This window comes from Epinephelus moara, chromosome 19 (assembly GCF_006386435.1).
Source record: "Epinephelus moara isolate mb chromosome 19, YSFRI_EMoa_1.0, whole genome shotgun sequence".
Lineage (NCBI taxonomy): Eukaryota > Metazoa > Chordata > Actinopteri > Perciformes > Serranidae > Epinephelus > Epinephelus moara.
Window position 1 is genome coordinate 11959983 of NC_065524.1, and position 19876 is coordinate 11979858.

Sequence of the window (19876 nt, forward strand, 5' to 3'; positions counted from 1 at the left end):
GAGTTTTTTGGTGTGTTTTTTTTTTTTTTTTTTTTTTTAGATTTTTCTGCATTGGTTACTCTTACAGTAATACTTTAAGTAGCCTACATGTTCCTGATCTATTTACCTTTACTTAAGTAACAATTTTCTTTTACATTTAGTACATTTACTTAAGTGAAGGATCTGCATACTTCCTCCACCACTGATTACATAGGCTTCACAAAACATACAGGCATGCATGAATGCTGCTGCATGCTGAACATTCTATAAAGATAAGGGAAGAAAGACTGAGTGAGTGACACGACTACATTTTTCTGTGATTTGAAGACAACACAATAGACAAAAAAATTGTCTTCTTTGTACTAGCATTTGGAAAGTTCCACATAGGCTACATTGAAATTAAATAGAATAACTTGGACACTTAAGCCAAGAGCCATTTGAGAATGGTCACAATTAGGCTAAATATACTACTACTACTACTACTACTAATAATAATAATAATAATAATAATAATGATAATGCATGAGATGGTTGTTATTGATGTTTTTGTCAAATAAAGCATAAACAAGTTCAGACTTTTTTTCATTTATTTCATACTCTAGTATTATATGAACATGTGTTGTATGTAGCCTATTCACTGTCCCATTAATAATAACACCTGATATTAATGAATTTTGTTCTGCACACGCGCCCTTTGAATTTCCTGCATGTTATGAGCTGTGGTTCTGCAGCAGCTGAGCTTGCTGTCATCACACCGACACTAGATGGCGACAGATTCCTTTACTTGTTCAACGACATTTACTGCTGACACTGACACTTGATTCATCAGGAGGTAGTTAATCATCTCATTTTGTTACAGATGCACGTGATCACTGGAAAACAACTGCTGCAATGATCTTGTCTTTCGTATTACAAATAATAAGAAGGAACAGCTTGTGACTTTAAGAGTTTTTTACAACACACAGCAGGATGTTTTAGAGACTTTTGACTCTTTGATATATGCTTTTGCAATGCATACGCAGGCTTAATGCACTGTACTGCAGGTGTGCGGTTTACTGCGATATCGAGCGTAATCTCATCTCAGTCCACCCTAATATATTAGTACAACAGTAGAGGGAGTATTAGGGGAAGGCCTTTTCGGGCCATGGTTCGTGTTTACTTTGAAAAAGGAACTGATTTCGAGAGTGATATTCATGGGACTCACTCTGCTCCTCCTCTTTTAAAACTTCACCCAATACTTGTGTAAATCACTCTGGAGTAGACAGTGACAGGGTCAGACGAGCAGAGGAGCTGAAGCACAATGGAGGAATCAACCGGCAGATCAATCAAGAAAAAAGTTGTGGTGGTGGGAGGTGGTTTGGTAAGAAAAGAAAATGAAAGTTAATTCTTAATTGCTTGTACTTCTTGCCTTTTGATATCTGGATTATCCTTTATCAAGGCAACTGTCCCCTCTCTTAAAGGGGGGCAGTTCTAGAAAGTCTCTTTGGCTGGAAAGAAGAGGACCTTTAATTTTTAGTATGGGAGTCAAATGTGTGTTTAAAACTGTGGGATACAGGATATAAGTTTACAAAAGAGTGTTTAGATATGGCAATGCAGCCAATATAGTATTAATATTGTTTATTAAAAACAGTATGACATTGTAAAGGGTATGTGATTTTGGCAAGATTTCCAAAGAGCTGTCCTTATTCCCCTTCATCCATCAGGTTGGGGCGCTGAATGCCTGCTTCTTTGCCAAAAGAGGCTTTGATGTGGAACTCTTTGAAACCCGGGAAGGTAGTATTCAAAGCTCTTTTTAAATCCTACTTTTGTAGGTAAATAACATTTACACTTCACATTTACAGTAATCCTCAACAGTGTTCACACACTGTGAGGGGAGTTTTCAGGGTTAGGTTTGGGAAAAAGATCATAGTTTTGGTTAAAATGAACAGACCTCTGCCAGAATAAGGCAAACCTCTCCCATGTGCCATACACACAGAGGCAAAAAACATTGCTTTGTGGACTGATGACCAAAGTTTCACAAAGGTAAGATTAACGCATTGTGTTTGATTTTGGTTAGATATCCGGAAAGCCAAAGTCGTAAAAGGAAGAAGCATCAACTTGGCTTTGTCTCACAGGGGCCGGCAAGCATTGAAGCATGTTGGAATGGAAGAGAAGGTATGCTGATTAGATAAATTTACTGTTTAACTAATAAAGTGGAAATTACATAAGGTTTCTCTCAGGTCTGCAGGGGCATGGTGACTCTAGCCTGTTTATTTGTCTAAAAGATGGGTATGGGAAGGAACAAAATGGTAGCATATAGGTCGTCCATTATTTGTGCCCTTGTTACCGTTTAATTCTTCTTAAACCACACATCATAGACTGAAGGCAAGCTGCTGGAAACCCCGGGCCCCAGAAATCTGTCCACTCTGCTCTCTTTGCTTACGGTCCACTCAGGATGTTTTATTCTGGCATCTGACAGCAGCAATCCTTTTTGTTGGTCCACATTTGCTGCACTGAGCATGTTATGCACGCCTGAGAGCTTTGCTTCAAACCCTTTTTTACACTTGTGGGACTTTTCAGCACAACAAAACAAGGCCTGGTTTACAAGGTTTTCACATATATTTTCAAAGGGCAGACACTGTGTGACCACATGGACCAGCTGGACTGTCCATTACACAATACTCTGTTTGCACTTAGACCACGTACAAAGACTGAAAACATGGATTTTGCCCATGCAAAGTATAACAAAATACACAATATTTTATCCTAAATGTTAATATATGTCTTTTTTTTAATTTATTTGAGCTCTGTATTCATGATTTTCCTCAGATTGTCTCCCAGGGGATCCCCATGCATGCAAGAATGATCCATTCCCTGAATGGGAAACAGTCTCCGATCCCTTATGGCAAGAAAGGCCAGGTAAGATAGCCATTTAACATATATGTTATCATGCTAAACACAGAGGGACCCAGGAAATAAATAAACTGACTATCATCCCCTTGCTAATTGCAGGACTACTGTCATTCACAACAGAACTATACATTTTTTATACATCTTTGACGTGAGAACTAGACTAATTATAAGCTCAGAGGTGATCCTGCAACATTCAAACAGGGTTGCTCGTTAGCACTGATAACACATCTAAATAGATCCGAGTGTCATTTGCATGGTTATGCATTATTACTACATCTTGTTGCTTTGACATACTGTCAAAGAACTTCATTAAGATGCTTGGTACATAGATAGTATCTTAATCATATCCTGTATATTGCTGAAAAGAATACCTGACTATGTTTAATTTGCAAGTGTTTGGTTGTTGGTAAACATATTGCGTCATGTAGCCCATACTGAGTCAGACTGTGGATTAAATCTTAATTTGCAGCTTGCGAGACCTCACATGCACCAACAGAGGTGTCTTCAGAGGCACACACACACATGCCTGCACACATGAGGTTTGTTTGCTGCAGGGACTCAAGGGTGCACCAATTGATGAACAGTACAAGTGACAACATGTGCAGTCGGATTAAAATTTTGTCACAAAGCAGCAGAGCATGGTTCGTCAGTCTGAAAATAGCAGTTTTTAATTACACTGCTGGCAGTTTGGCTGAGATTCTTAATCTCACGGGGATTTACATGGTAAATAAAACAGAAATATACAACAAAGACAGCAAAAGCATGTAGAGTCATGAATGCTGGGAGAGTATAAACCCCAACGGCTTCCTGTTCCCATTTTTAATAAACAGTTTCTCACTTCTGTTTATGAAGTCATCCTGGTAGAATTTCACTAAATACACATTATTTCCCTTTCAGTTTATCCTGTCAGTAGACCGAGCCAATCTGAACAAAGAGCTGCTAACAGGTAAGGACATTCACAGTGTCTGTCTACTACTCAGCCAAAGTAGCGTCGGAGCATTGGTGCTGAACACAGTGTCACGGGATGTCTGCTGAAAACCTCAAATTATAAACAAATTAACAAGACTTTTTCACATTTAAATGAAGCATACTGCAAAATTTGACTCCTAAAGAGTTTTAGCCCTGTTCAGACATGCACTCCATTATGTTAACCTGAGGGCTATTTAACATGTCGGTCTCAAGTGAATAAGCACCCGCCTCACTTTTACATGAAAGTTACAACAGCAGTTTTACAAGATCGGACCAAGTAACATTTGTGTAACTTTCAATACAGCACTAGTCTGAGCTGAATGCCAGCAGATTTACATAAAGGCAGCAGCAGTACAAGATGAAGCATTTACAAAGACAGAGAAATTCAATGCATCTTGTAATGTTTCTGCCCTCTAACAGCCCTTTAATAAATATATTCTCTCAATCTTCATCAAAATCATCTTCAAAAATCAGTTAAATTAACCATGATGCACTGGGAAGGAGCCAATGTGACATTTTTGAGAAGATTTTTCTCACTTTAGTTCAGGGTATAAAATCAGGGCAAAATTGCTTTGCCCTAAATTTACTGTCTAACATTTTATCCAAGGGTCCAAATACTGGGTGTAAACTTTCTGCACTACATTGTACCATAAAATCTTCCCACAGTGGAGCATGATAGTAGTGTCCATGACATAAGTCCAGGGGCATAAGTAATTGCGGGGGGTCCACTTTTCACAGTACGAAAACTAACGTTATAGAAGTTGGAGTGGTATTTGTGTCTTATAAACTGTAGGTAAGTACATAGAGAACAAATAAAGAGAATTAAAATTAGAACAAGTTTAAGAGCTAGAAGAATTTCAAAAATCGCTATAAAATCTTTAAAAGTGTTAACAGTATCTAGATCTTGGGAGTGTCTTGTCTAAAGATCTTAAGGGGAGATACATCTTGAAATTAACATAAAGAAATGCCTGTTTCTCCTTACTTTACACAGTTTGCTTTTTCGCACATGCACCTTTATTGTGATTGTGCAGTTTCTCAATCAATGGGATGGTCTGAACTGTGCCAACATGCCATCATATATTGGTAAAAGTAACAGTAAAAGTAACTTCATTTACAAAGATGTCTGTGTGAAATTTCTGTTAAAGACAACTTTGTGTTTAAAAGCCTCGAGGCTCTAGTTTTATAATAAATACATATTTTGATATTCATATTGCCTTGAGGTGTAGGAAGGATTCCACAGCACTGTTTGTGCAAATTTGAACTAAATCCAAGCAATACATAGCAATAGACTAAGAAGGATGTTGCAGCCAAACCCCCCAGTGTACTGTACTGAGCATGTGTGCCTTTTATTGCATATTGTAATTCAACTTTTTATTTGTCAGAGGAAGAATGTGATATTTCTTCTTTCAAAAGTTAGGCTGCATAATATCACATTAAAGGATAACCGATCCACTTTTATAGACAGCATATAATAGCCCACAGTGTTTTTGAATTCTATGAAATAAGTTTTAAGTCCTTACCCCCAGCGCATTCTTAATTCATTAGCTGTGCACAGCGCTCCAAGTCAAAAGACAAACTCTTTCCTCCCATCAATTGTCCTAAATTAGGTTGTTTGCTGGTGAGCTGAGCTGTATTCACTGCAGATGCTCCCTGTGCATTAGCTTCTTTAAACTGTGTAAGTACCTCAGGGGATATCTGGGAATATCAGGCTAAAAGGATTTTGCCTAATATTTAATGAAGTGCCTCAGTGAATGCTTGGAGATAATGTGTGACAGCAGGGGTCTGTCTCTAATAAGATTGCCTGTGTGTGCTGAAAAAAGGAGCTGATTGTAAATTTGTCGCTCTTATCAGAGCCGATCCAGACTCCCGGAGTGAACATTGAGATGAAGAGATCTTGGAAAGTCTGACAACCTAAACATCGGTTTTTCGCAAAACCAGATGCATTGACTGCTGTGTTATATTGATCATGAGATTCATGCTAATCAGCATGAGGTCGTTCCCCTTCAGCGAGGGATTGATTTAACTGTTTGCTGACCGTCTGTGTCCTTACTGCATTTAGAAATGTTTGCAGGCTTGATGTCCATTTTAACAAGACATCACCTGTCACATTAAACTGCTGGTGTTATGTCATTCTTCCGTCTGTGATATAAGCTCTTTTTGTAACATTTACTTCCACAGCGGCAGAGGCATATCCAAACACTAAGTTGAACTTTGATCACAAACTGCGGGATTGGAGTGCTGAAACAGGCCTAATGACCTTTGCCAGGTAAATAGTTATCGATCTTATGCACACACACACACACACACACACACACACACACGTTTACTTATGTCACTTTTGGGGACCTTACATAGACTAAGGGCGCATTCACACCAGGATAGTCCAGGGGACTCGGTCTGATTGGGCGGGGAATGGCGAAAAATTTCACACCTTCATTTAGTTTGGTTCACTTTGACACTGCACTTTTTAAAGCGGACCAAACCGCCTGGACAACGTCACGCAGTTACAACAGCTGCTTGTTTGGGGGCGGTATTGCAAGAAACGACCACTGACCAGGAAGAAAAAAAGCACGAGGAAGAAGAAAACTGTCAATCGGCCAGGACCGAAAACAGAAATCCATCCCCTTCATCCGGCTTGGTCACCACAAAAACAATGGAGCAACACCAAATGTTTGCAGTCGTGGGGTTTCTGTTTTTACTTTGGTGTTCAAACCTAATTGGTTTTTCACAAGAAGCTGCCCAGTATGAACAGCAGGTGAGGCAGTGAGCTATCCAGCATGTTGCTCGATACATGAGATGAATGCAGCAGTACCAAAAAAGATGACGACGACGTGCTGCTGTGCTTAAACAGACGCCGAGCGAGGTACTGCAAGGTACCAGATCACAGATCACATATATGTCTGTCACTTCCTCTCTTTGGTTCACTTCCTCTCTTTGGTTCACTTTCTCTCTTTGGTTTGCTGGATAGTTCGTTTGCATTTGCCACTGTAAGCGAACCGCACCAGGGTTCACTTGCAAGTGAACCGAGACCCCCGGTTTTCAAGTGGACCAGGGTTCTCTCATTTGGTCCGCACCAGAGTTCGAACGAGCGTTCACACCACTTCAGATGAACTGAACTATCCGTGGAAGCGGACCAGGGTTCGTTTAAAGCAGACCAAATAGCGCCAGTGTGAATGCATCCTTAGATTCATTTCCTGAAGACTTAGTGTAACCATTACCACAACTTGCCCAATCCTAACCTTTACCCTAAACTTAAAGCAAACTCCAACCTTCACCATTTCCCCAAAAATCATCTTTTTGGGGAAATGGTATTTGTCCCTAGTTGCACCAGCCATTCCTGATTAATTGGTCTTTAGTTTGTGTCCCTGAAAGTAGTAAAAGTAAAAGTAAGACTTCACACACACACACACACACACACACACACACACACACACACACACACACACACACACGCGCGCACAATGTAAATTGGGTAATCTAGGAGGAGGATCTGCTCATTTGGATGCTTTGTTTTAACTCAGGCTTTATTGATCACATTCCCTCTGTGTCAACACTCGTGGCCTTGTACATGTTAACTGCCAGAGGTCTGGGATGGTGACGAGCATGTTGCCTTTGAAGCCTCTGTGCGTGACTTTTTAGTGGCTTTGTAATCGGATGTCCTTGAGCTAAATGTGACACACAATTTACAGCCCAATTAACACTGAAACATCTCCAGGTCTTTTTAGTCGTGGGAATTAACGTACCCATGCAGTAAATTATTAACACAGTATGCAGGAGCACAGACTGTTTAATTGGAGTTTTTAAATTGAATTTCAGCCTTATCTAAAATGTGTTAAAATCCATTTGATGTGTATGTTGTCATTTCTTTTTATTTATTTTATTTGTATGCCTGGTGGTCCAACGTGTACCCAGTTGAAAATGTGGATTAGAGTGAGTCACTGCGCAATTATTGCCACAGTGAGCAAACACTTTGATGCACTTTAATTAAATCAAATTCTACGTAAAGGCTGGGAGTGTGCCTTGAATCCAAAAGTCACCCGGTCATGCACTCAACACACCCAGGAGCATCCTTCCCTCCACCCCGTAGTTGAACTGTGACAGCTCATATTTGCTCTCCCCAGCTTGTATAATTAAATGTACACGGAGAGTCTGATGCCACTGTGATAGCCAGTTTCCTCCCATACCAGTCAGGAAGTATTCAGTGATAGCCATCAGCATGAAAAAGATGTACATGACCTGGTTTCTTCCTATCATCTGGGGTATGATCACACAATAATCTTATCACTGTAAATCTAGTAACATATTAATTAGGTCTCAGAATACAGAGAGCTGTAGCACTGTGGTGGGCAGACACAATATAAAATCAACCTCCAATGTCACTGAGCCTTACAACACTGTAATTAGTAAGCTACATATTGTCAGGTTTACAATGCATTAGGTCAATTAACACATTTATTGGCTGCTGCGCACATCTAGTATTTTCACACAACAATTTCTATTTGAAAAAAGAGCAGGTCATTGAACTAATAATAAGCCTGTTTGCCAAAGTTGTCAAACTGACATTGAAGCTCCAGTCTGTAATCAGTGCACAGTACATATTGCTTAAACTATCCTGTCTTTGTGGTGTCTGCTGTTCAGAGGTGGAATGCGGATCATGCAAACACAAGTGTAGTGAGACTGCTGGGGCAATAATGAGATGTACGCACAGACTTCCAAATTATTGTTTTAGTTCCCTGCTATTAGCCACGCTCGCAGTGTGGCTCTATGGATGGTAATGTGGTTCAGTGGGTCCACCACTTTAGTCAGAAAATAACTCAATAATTATTTTACAGATTGTAATTAAGTCTAATCATGCATTGACCTGCTAGACCCGTAACCCATAGCCCTGGATTTTTGCATGGTGATGCACAGCCTCATAAAAGAAGTGACTTGAAATGGATGAATATATGCAAAAATGTCTATGGGGTCAAGAATAATTAAATTAATTGCACTTGGCAATTATGTGCCCTGCATGGATCATTACATGGGATGATAGAGTGCCAAAAATATATTCACATGCACTTAACATCAAGCTTACCACCAACATTTTTCACTCATTAATGTGTGCTGTCCTGTGAGGAGACTCAGATCTCAGAGCCAACATTTAACTCCCATGTAACTTCAGGAACTGTGACAGAAAGCCTTCCCATGTGGCACAGCAGATTGTGTCCAGGGATGTGGGGAATACTGACTCCTGCTGTTTGTAGCAGCTTTTAAAAGTCAGTGAGCAAACGTACCAAACAGTTAACTATGTGTTTACAGTGACCATGAGATGTCACCATCTGTTGTCAACATGGCTTTGAGTGAAGTTACAGGGGAAACTGCTCTCATCGAACAAAAGCTTGCGACAGGATCAATCCATTACAATTGTTGTTTTAACAATTCACTTAAAGTAAGCAAGTAGTCGGCTAACAATGTTCTTATTGGGTCTTTTTACACGTGTGGGAGAAAATTTTATTGCAGTTTACTCCCATGATACTTTGCCTCACCTGTGGTAACCTATCTGCCTTCAGCTTGCCTCCTGAGGCTGGTGCTGCATGCACATTGAAATCACGACAGAAAAAAGCAAGTCATTTACTCTCAATGAAAAACGTAGTCTTCTTGAAGCTTGTAACAAAAAGCCAAAAACGAGCCAACAAGATGAAGCTGAGCAACTTCAGACTACGTTGTCTGGTCTTTACTCAAACAACAAGGAACAGTCATAGCTGCCAGTGATGGAGACAAAAGACAAATGTGCACCATGGATGTATTAAGAGAAATGGACAGAGCATTGGGGCCAGGGCTCCGCTAATTCCTATGAAAGTTGCTCAGTGGCACATGAAGCCAAAATGTTCAATTTCCTAGATGTAAAATTGCCCCCATCTTTCTGCATTACTTGGCCCATAGAGGAGGTGCTTCAGAGGCTTTCGCCAGCCGAGCTGCTAACTGCAAGTTTGGCGCTCCGCTAACTTGAATGAGGATAAAATGATTAACCGTGTGGTTGTTCTAGACTTTTGAAATGTTATCCAACTGAATGGATCACATCCCAAAAGTGAAACGAGTCATTTCATGGGGGCTGTGACGTTAAAAAAAAAAAATGTATCCATTGATTTACGGATGTCGCCTAATGTAAGCCTGTGGGAAAAAGTCTTAATGGGCCCAATGGCATCACAGGACAGACCTGGAAGTTTTAATTCACTGTGTGGCCACTATTTCAAATTGGCTTCAAGGCCCTGCGCCATTCCTGGGGGCTTGATGTAAATAGGGAAAGCAAATCTGACTGAAGCCTCCTCATCAAGTGGATCGTGTTAAGCTCACATAATGAAACAGTCGGGCTCTATTTTACACAGTCATTCGAATGAAGTAAATTGATTTGTAAAAAAATAATAAAAATATCAATTACATGGTAATCGTCATGAGAATAAAGAAAAAAATCTGTTACAATAATCATCCGCTTATTGTGATCAGTTTGACTTAATCACTATAAAAGGTTTCAAATGCATTTTGAATCAGAAAAAAATAAGACACAATGTGCTCAACTCAGGACTAGACCTTGACGACTGGGTGCTGGATCCTTAATATAGGTAATAATAATACCAATAAAAAAGAAAGACTAGGACAGCACTCCAATTTAACTTTTTATGTTGCCACACTGACATTTCGCCCAAGGGTAAGATGGCCCTCTTGATAAGGGCATCTGTGACAGTACTAAAAAGTCAAATTGAAGTGCTGTCCATGTCTTTCTTTTATTATGAAACAAAATTGGTGTGCTATACAGTTACTGTCATAACAGTTGTTTGAATGTAAAGTGTCTGTGAAAGGTTGTAGTTTTGGTGAGAAGAGGGGCATGTGCCATTTAGAGCTCAATGTGTATAACTGTAAACCTACAGTAGGTAACTTTTTAGCAAATATGCACAATCTCATTTACAGCTAAATTGTACACTAAAATATGTTTCTGAGAACATTTTAGGCAATAAATAGGCATGCAGTATCAGAATCTAGATTTGTATTTGATAAGTGCAGCCTAGTTTGACAGTTTGAGTGCAGTTCACAAGCAGCGATTGACATAATGTCGGTGTCTCTGAAAATAGCCTGTGGTTGGCCAAAGTCGCCTGTCATGGGCTAGATTTTCTGAAGTCTGAAAACTGAGCGAAACAGAGGTGCAGAAATCTAGTTGTCTCTCAGACCAATTGAATTACAATATGCTCAAAATTTATTGTGCAATTTTGCCCAATGGCGCCAAAATGAAAGCTTTAAATACCTGCATGAAAAGTTGTAACATATGTGAATTTTAAAATTCAGTGGCCTAATTTTCTACCAATGGGAAAGCCAAAAAGGGAACTCCTACAGAGAAGGAATATATTCCTAAAGTGTGCATGATGAAAAGGCCAATATGAGAAAGAAAAGCTGCAGTATACAGCTCTCTGAGTCTGAATCAAACCTGGAGCACATAGCCTGAGGACCTCACCCTTACTATATTTTCTCAGGCTAATTATCCACAAAGGAACATCAGCCTAAGTGACAGGTGTGTAGGCATTGGGACATTGTTTCTAGGAAGCCCAATGAAGGTGTCAGTATTTAACATGTAGACTGCTAACTGGTATTTCTTTGAAATGTTAAGGACCCTCAGGCTAAGTGTGAAAGGGGTAGTAATCAAGAAAAGTTATTTAACTTACTTATGGATGTCAGTATACCGTGCGCTTAAATGAATTTGTCATGTTATTGGTGTTTCTCAGGTCAGATGGGTCCAACGACCAGCTCAAGGCAGACCTGATTGTAGGCTGTGATGGAGCTTTCTCTGCCGTCCGCAAACAATTCCTTCGTCGCAGCCGCTTCAGCTACAGCCAGACTTACATCCCCCATGGCTACATGGAGCTCACCATGCCACCCATCAACGGAGAGGTTAGTCCTCGGTACAGACTCGCAGCCAGACTCTCATTTGTTGTTGTAGACTTCTTCTTGTGTATTTTATTTCGTTTGTCCTACTTTCATCACCTTCCCCAGTTCGCCATGAAGCCTAATTATCTGCACATCTGGCCACGAAACACATTCATGATGATCGCCCTGCCCAACTTGGTGAGTGTGAATATTATTGTCTTCTCTCCTGTGTGTTAAAGCTGCACTGATTTTCAAATGCAGTTGTAAACTGAGCAATGTGAGCTGTTTATTTGTGAAGGGTATTACCTCAGATTGTTTAGCAACAACTAGCTGTTACAGGATGACAAAAGCATAATCACTTCAGAAAATTTTCGTGCATGATTGACCTCTGGGATGCCCTCGTAGTTAATTGGCCTAATTTACAGAGCGTCATAGCCAGTAGAGGCTTCCTCATCAGAAATCTCTTACCGCAAGTTGATTGCTGTGTCTGCCTACTTTTCACAGAGCAGTCGTGGCCTCCTTCTCTCTGTTTGTTTTTGTCAGGCCTCTCTCTGTCTCTCCTCTCCTGTCCTTCTTAATCCCATAATGATTTTTTCTGCATGGCTGACTCAGCGCAGCACAGTTTTGCTCTCTTCACGGAGCCCAGGTTAAAGCAGCTGACTTTGGAGCATTCACACTGTCACTAACTGCCCTAGTTCCCAGCAACACATCAAGGCTGACAAAGAAAAAAAAAGCTAACACATCCTTACCGCTGTGGATACCATGGTAACAGAGACAGTGCTAAAAGGTCCTCAGGGAGGACTTTGCAATGTTGATAGATAGCACCTGCTCAGATGGGCATGTAATGGCACGTCCACAACCCCCATGCACTTTCATCCATCACTTGCCCTGGGCGGAGTTTGGCTATTACATTTGCAGTGAGGGTGGAAGATTCGTAATGAGCTCAGCATTAAGTGTTTCTCTGGCAGTAATGGCAGTCTGCATTGATGTACAACTCATAATAAAATACATGTGAAATGTCCTGTGTGCAGAGGATACCACAGGATGCAACAATTTAAGTTGTAAGTGCAGCAGTTCATTCCTGACCTTAGGAAATGTGATAAATTATTCTAAATACAAGGCTCACTTACTGAATTATTCCCAAAACATTTGGCCCCGTGTCACGGCCAAACTATTATAATTGTTTCATGTATAATTGCCTTGACCTTAACTACAGTGGTACAATATTGACTTTTCATTAAGATCCCATTATATTTTATTATACTGTCAAATGCTTTAAAATACTGAAACCAAAGCAACAGCAAAGTCAAGAAATAGGTTTTCTTTTTTTGTATTTGCACAACAATACATTTTGCACTTGTGTACTTGTTCATCCTCAGACAGAGGGTTCAGACATATTCTCAGCATGTACATTTTGTACTTTGTAAAAAAAAAAAAGAAGAAAAACAGGATTACTTGTTCTTCCTCAAAGTTAATCAGATATTTATGACTAGCCTAAATTGTACCACTGTAGTTGAAGTCAAGGAAAATATTCATGAAACAATTATAATGATGTGATGATCCAATGTCAAAACCAACCACAGATGACAGTTTCATGTAATGTTAACACATAAAGCTGAATTGAAGCCTGCTATGGCATGTTTACAACAGATTATGTTGTCTTGGTTAATGTCAAGTGGTCATAACAAAGACATCTCAAATAATGTCAACTGTACATTAGAAATTGCATAATTGAATGAATGACACTTAATGACAACATTCATTAAGATTTTTTTCATGTTCATGACAGGTGTCTTGTAAGTCTAACTTAGCAGAAAAAGTAATGTGTTACATGACTCGTTATTTTGCTTTAGTTAAAAAGCACAGCTCCATCAAAGGTGACTTTAAACAACTCCAAATCCTCTGCCTCCACATTACTGTTTTTGACATGTTTAGAAATAGAGAAAGAGAAATGGTGGTTAAAAGGGACAGTTCATCTAAAAATCCAAAGTGCATAAAATAAATTATGCAGGAACTATTTTCTGTCTACTGAACTACATCTGCCAACCATATCACTGCACAGAAGGAAGCGTGCATCTACTCATGGATGAGAGGCTTCTGCTTGTTAAAGTGCATGATGTAAACATTAATCCTTGGCTGAGCTGTCATGTTAGCTAGCTGAGTGGTGCTAGGTGAGCTAGCAGTAGAAGCTGTCCAGCAGCAAATCTGTTTTCATGTCAATACATTTGACTTGATTTAATTTGACAAGAAGTGTGTCTCAGTGCCTTTGAGAGCTAACATCACATGTTCACTGTGTTTGTTTTTCAATTTAGGACAAGACATTTACCTGCACCCTCTTCATGCCCTTTGAAGAGTTTGAGAAGATCACCACAGGAGATGAAGTCATCGAGTTTTTCCAGAAATACTTCCCTGATGCCATACCACTAATTGGAGTGTGAGTGACTTTCTCACCTCCACCACTCTCTCTTCTCTCTGTCTCTTCACTGTCTGTTATCTCTGTCTCCCCCTCATCTCCCCCTCCGCCTTTATCTCTTCATCCAACCTGCCAAGCCATCCTTAAAAATGCTTTAATTTCTCATTATCCTGACGACTCCAGCAACATCCACAGCCATAGTCTGTGAAGTGTGAAATTACAGCCTTTTTATTTACATGGGTTTGTGCAGTGAGGCTTTAATTTGAGGTGAACCGTATGTTGGTGACAGAGAGATAGGAGAGGCATGAGCTGTAGAAAACACCTGAGGCTTTCATTCACTCACTCTCTGGGTTGACTTTATTTAGAGTGCACAGGCAGAAACAACTAAATGCATGCTTCTGTTCATCTGTTTGGCTGTGTAACTTTACCAGGGCAGACGGAGAATGGCTGTTTTATTCAGATGTGACAAATGCTTTTGTAGCAAGCAAGAACCTTAATGTCTTGTTCAGACAAAAGCGACTGTCAAAACGAAAAGCTTGAATTGTTTTATGTCTGTTTGTGCACCGCAGTGATAATCTCAAGAGGGATTATTTCCGATTGCCTGGACAGGCCATGGTGTCTATCAAGTGCTCCCCATATCACATTGGAGACAAATGTGTCCTCATGGGCGATGCAGCCCACGCAGTGGTGCCTTTCTACGGTCAGGGGATGAACGCTGTAAGTAACACTTAATGGAGGAGAATTAAAGGCAGAGAAGAATTAAATGGAAACTCATTCATCCTTTCATGCTCTATAGGGCTTTGAGGACTGCATTGTCTTTGAAGAAATAATGGATCAGTTCAGTGAGGATTTCAGTAAGTACTTTTTAAATGAACAGAGATTAAAGGAGACAGAGAATGAACTGAACATTTATAACACAGTGTGGATATTTCCCTTTGTGTATCCACTCAGGTGCTGTACTGCCTGAGTATACCAGAGTGCGTGTTCCAGACGACCATGCGATTGCAGATCTGGCCATGTACAACTACATTGAAGTAATGCATATTTATTTAATATGTCTAATTTAACATCATACCTTAAAACACATCTATACACAACATTAGAACTATTAAAGTGGGTTCAACATATCTATTATAAATTGATTAATCCTGCTATTGCAGAGATGGCGACCTCAACATATAACATGACACCTGTGGGTGTATTAAGATCTCTTACTTAAACTGGCAATGGACAAGTTTTCTGTTTTCACTTATCATTATGAGTGTTGATTACACAGTGTATGTTCCACTTAAAGTCGCTAAAATTGATATTTTTATAATAACAGTCAATCAAATGACTATGTGTGAAAGGTGTCACTTGTAGTGTTGAACCCACAGAGAATTTGTCTACAAATCTTACAGTCTTCTTTTATCTTTGTTTTTTTCGGTTTAGTCTCACCACACGCACCAGTGTTGTTTACGGCCACAGCAAGCAGCTGTTTTTCAGCAAATAAGCTCTTGAAACTCACTTTATGCTTTCTCAGTTATTAAATATTAATTGTTAAAGTACTCATACAAAGTGTCCACATACCATACCATTTGCTATATTCATTATTATGCAGTGTAAGCTACTAGTTGCATGGCAGTCAGTGACACCTTCTGTTAGCAATGCTAGTGCTGTTGGCTACATATATACGGCCAACAGTGCAGTTGTAAGTTGTCCTCAAAAATTGATTACTTTAGCCAACAGCACTAGCATTGCTAACAGAAGGTATGATGCAGTAGCTGAGCAGTGTATTAAATGTAAGCTATTGAAAGTGACAGTATTAAAAAGGACCATGAATGATAGGTTAGGTTAGGATAGGTTAATTGGTGACTCTTAATTGACCATAGGTGTGAATGGTTGTCTGTCTCTATGTGTCAGCCCCGCGATAGTCTGGCGACCTGTCCAGGGTGTACCCTGCCTCTCGCCCATTGTCAGCTGGTATAGCCCCCCCCACGACCCTCAAGAGGATAAGTGGTTAGAAAATGGATGGATACTGTTTTGTTGCAAGCCAAGTTGGACCGGCCATTGTAATTTAGCCAGGTACAATGTAGGTAAAAGTGTCTGTTCATCATTGGTGAGTGTAAATACTTACTATTGCTGTGAAAACAATGCAATGTAGTGATGTAAAAAGTACAGTAGCTCCCTCAGAAATCTAGTAACGTAGAAGTTTACACTAGCATTAAATGGGAATACGCAAGTAAAGAGCAAGTACCTCAAAACTGCACAGTAGCACAGTACCAGAGTAAATGTACTTAGTTATATTCCAACACAAGGGATGCTCAAATAATGGCTCTCTCTCTATCTTTAACATTGCAATTTATTCACAACATTCTTTCCTTTGAATTTGTAACAGCATCTGCCATTGCCAGTCAGCTAATTTAACACTAGTATTAGTATTAGTTGCCTCTACTGTTTTTATATACTGTAAGATGTATGGAAAGACCGTTCACACTCAGTAGAACTTCAGCTTGTGTTCTGGGTGTGCTGACTCCAAATATCTGTAGATATTAACCCTCCCCATCACATCTGACAGATGGATAGCTCCCTAACCATCTGTTTATTAAAATTCATGCAGTCAATAAAACAGCAATTGGTCTCAGAAGTGTCGTTATTCTAACAAATTTTAAAATTGCAGCACTTTGTTTTAGCTTAATCCCCCGTAAGTGCAGAGTGGAGGAGGCTGTCTGGAGTTTCTGGTGCAGCTTTTTTATGGACATTACAATATGAAAAACAGATGGTTCACCTCACTAACACTTTTTGTGTTTTTGCAGATGCGAGCCCACGTCAACTCCAAATGGTTTCTTTTCAGAAAACATCTTGATAACTTCCTCCATTTCTTCATGCCAAAGACAGTTGTTCCCCTTTACACAATGGTAAGTGTCCTAATAAACAAAATGAGTACTTTCAGATTGTCAGGTTACCATATTATCTATATCATCACTGCCCTTCACTGTCTACAGGTCACTTTCACTAGGACAAGGTATCATGAGGCCGTGGAGCGCTGGCATTGGCAAAACAAAGTAAGATGCTGATAAAAATGTTTCTTCTCTTTAGTCTTTTTCATTTCATCTTTCCTGCATATAGTTTACTTTTTGGAGGACATTTTATGCCTTTGAACATTTTGGTATTATAATATGGGACTCTTTTGAAGTCTCAGTTTTATCAGCACCAAGAATGAAAGGCGGATGTGACTCGCACTGGGTAAATACTTTCCTTTTTAGACAAATGTATTCCACCACCAACACATTGCTCTGCTGCACAAAGAACTGTTTCTGATTTCTCATGCTTGGCTGTAATGACTCAGCTAGATGTTGGCACTGTGTTGAACTCTCTGATGTGACCTGTGCTGATGTCTTCTGGGCTAATGATCCATCGTCCAAAGGACAGTGGGGATTTCACAGCCTCCTCCGTTTTATACTCGTCGGGATGTCTGGGCAAAAGGCAAAATGACCTCTGTTGGGGGAGAAACAACTGCTGTATGATGCAGCATATACAGTGGACTTGCGGAACACAGCTGTTTACAAAATAATTAGATACTGACATGAGCGAATCAAGGTCTGCTGCAGAGAGAACATGATGGTCTGTGTTTTAGCCCAGTGTTGGGAGGATAGGTAGTTATACGGTAAAGAAACAGCATGGTCACTGAAATAGGTGAAGAGTATACAGCTGTATCTATTGTAGGACAAAGTATAAGGCATTATAAACATTTATAAACAATATAAGGACAGATTTTATTAAATATGCTACAATGCCCAAAATCATACATAAATTATAACTTCTTAAGCCTGACTTTCAGCCACTCTTAGCACTGCTGTGCTGATGTTCATGGTTCCCAAATGATGGCTCGTAGAGACTGTAGCAATCCCCTGACTTTTCCTCTAGCACCACCAGGTTGACATTTGTTGTTTTGAGGGAAATATTTTACCAAATGTTGGACAGATTGCCATTAAATGTGGTTCAGACGTTCATGCTCCCCTCAGAATTAATTTTAATCACTTTTAATCTGGTAAACATCAGTGTAGTGGTGTTGGCATTGTCACTGTGAGAATGTTAGCATGATGATATTAGCAAAGGCTAACTTTGGTATTTTCAATCTGGACCCTATTTTCCCATGACAACAATTTTTGAAACTGGTCCAGCATTGAGCAAGAACGCTCAGCCAACAGTGGCAAAACAGGCTGCGATGTAACCATTCAGGACATTTGTGCACATCAATCTACGTTCACTAATATTGCTTGTTTTTGCCACTGACAGGCTCAGATTGTTGTTATAAGTGTCTGACAACATTGTGAAAGGGACAGAACTTTTTGTTAAAGAGCAAGATGCTTTTTGTTTATTAAGAAACAGCCCCGAAAACCCCATTTAATTAAACAGTAATGTTGTCATCGTAAAACTCACTTCATTCAAAGTCGACCGAAACAAAATAAAAGCCGTCTTGGTTTGTCTTTCCACTCTTCCTACATCCACCAACTCTGGTTTGGTTGAAATAAACCCTTAATTCACCCAGTTACATGTGACAACATTCTGGTTTTATACACTAAAATTACTATTTTTAAAAAGGAGTCTGGTGGGTTTAGCAATGGTGATTTCGGGGCTGTTTCTAGTCAAACAAACAAGATATTAGTCTTTAACAAATAGGTCTATCTCTTATCTCTTTAAGGATCCTTTCCATAGTGTTGACAGACAACCTGAGCCTACATATGTTGAATTGTATAAGTTTCATGATTGTCATTTGAATTTTTACGTGTTCAGCTGAATAAAAGATTGAGATAATTAAGATTTATTTACTAGAAGTGTACATGTGTAACACTGCTCCCATTTATCTATAATTACCAAATTTACCAAATTACAATTTGTCCTGTAAGGAACCCTCCTGTGAATTTACAGAAACATGTCTGTTCATTTCTACATTAGCGGAAAACTATGGCACCTATATGATAAACCAAAGACCTGAAGGAAATCATGGCAGCTTTTTCTTTAGTTGTGATGAGCTTGATGCTTTTGAGAGACTGATACTCTTAAAAATAAAATTAATTTACAAAGCCTTATGTGAAGGTGTGAGTAATTAAAAAGTTTGTGTGGATAAACCTACAAAACCTAATTCAAGCTAATTGAGATTGGTTCTTTTAATGTGTTTTTCACAGGTGATAAACCGTGGCCTGCTGTTCAGTGCTACAGGAGCTGTTTTGGGAGGCTCCTACCTGCTCATTAAAGATCCTTCTCACATCAACAAGCTCATCATGCCTGCCGAGAAAATGTGGCACAGGCTTGTGGCTCGCTGGACCCCCTGAGCACCGGCTCTGATCTGACAGACAAGTGCAAAGACCGCAGCATAAAACACAAGAACTGAGATCCAATTTTAATTAGTTTCACTGCATCAGCTAATGAACATGACGAAGGCTCTGCCAGGAAAATTACTGTAGTGTAATAATGATTGTCTTAACTTATACAACTCATAATGATTGATAAAAACAACTTTATAATGTCCCACCAGTGTTTAACTGGTAATGGTTTGACCGAGGGAGCCCAACAGATTTAATTATTTTCATGTCGTTATCATCACTTGCGCAACTTTCAATGTGAAGACGACAAACAGTGAGTATTAAACTCAGGCAGTGGCTCAGGGAACGTGCTGTATGAGTGTATAAGATGCTTATACATGAATTGCAAATAAATGTCTTTGGCTCTGTTCCTCTCAACATC

At 39.6% G+C, this 19876-nt stretch overlaps 1 protein-coding gene across 1 annotated transcript; it reads left to right on the plus strand.

The window, feature by feature from the left end:
* The first annotated feature begins 1180 nt into the window (after positions 1–1180).
* On the plus strand, positions 1181–19872 carry LOC126407069 (kynurenine 3-monooxygenase). The gene is made up of 15 exons (XM_050071739.1): positions 1181–1339; positions 1683–1752; positions 2036–2133; positions 2788–2877; positions 3769–3817; positions 6019–6106; positions 11595–11760; positions 11863–11934; positions 14049–14170; positions 14719–14866; positions 14946–15003; positions 15101–15183; positions 16945–17046; positions 17134–17193; positions 19318–19872. The coding sequence occupies exons 1-15, from the start codon at positions 1280–1282 to the stop codon at positions 19462–19464; spliced, it is 1413 nt and encodes a 470-aa protein (XP_049927696.1). The 5' UTR covers positions 1181–1279; the 3' UTR covers positions 19465–19872.
* The last annotated feature ends 4 nt before the right edge of the window (positions 19873–19876 follow it).

Excerpts from the sequence above, each read along its gene's own strand:
- LOC126407069 (XM_050071739.1), top strand. The coding sequence starts at position 1,280 with ATGGAGGAATCAACCGGCAGATCAATCAAGAAAAAAGTTGTGGTGGTG. Across the intron at positions 1,340-1,682 it reads TGGTGGTGGGAGGTGGTTTG|GTTGGGGCGCTGAATGCCTG; the intron begins GTAAGAAAAGAA and ends TTCATCCATCAG. Across the intron at positions 14,171-14,718 it reads GCCATACCACTAATTGGAGT|TGATAATCTCAAGAGGGATT; the intron begins GTGAGTGACTTT and ends TGTGCACCGCAG.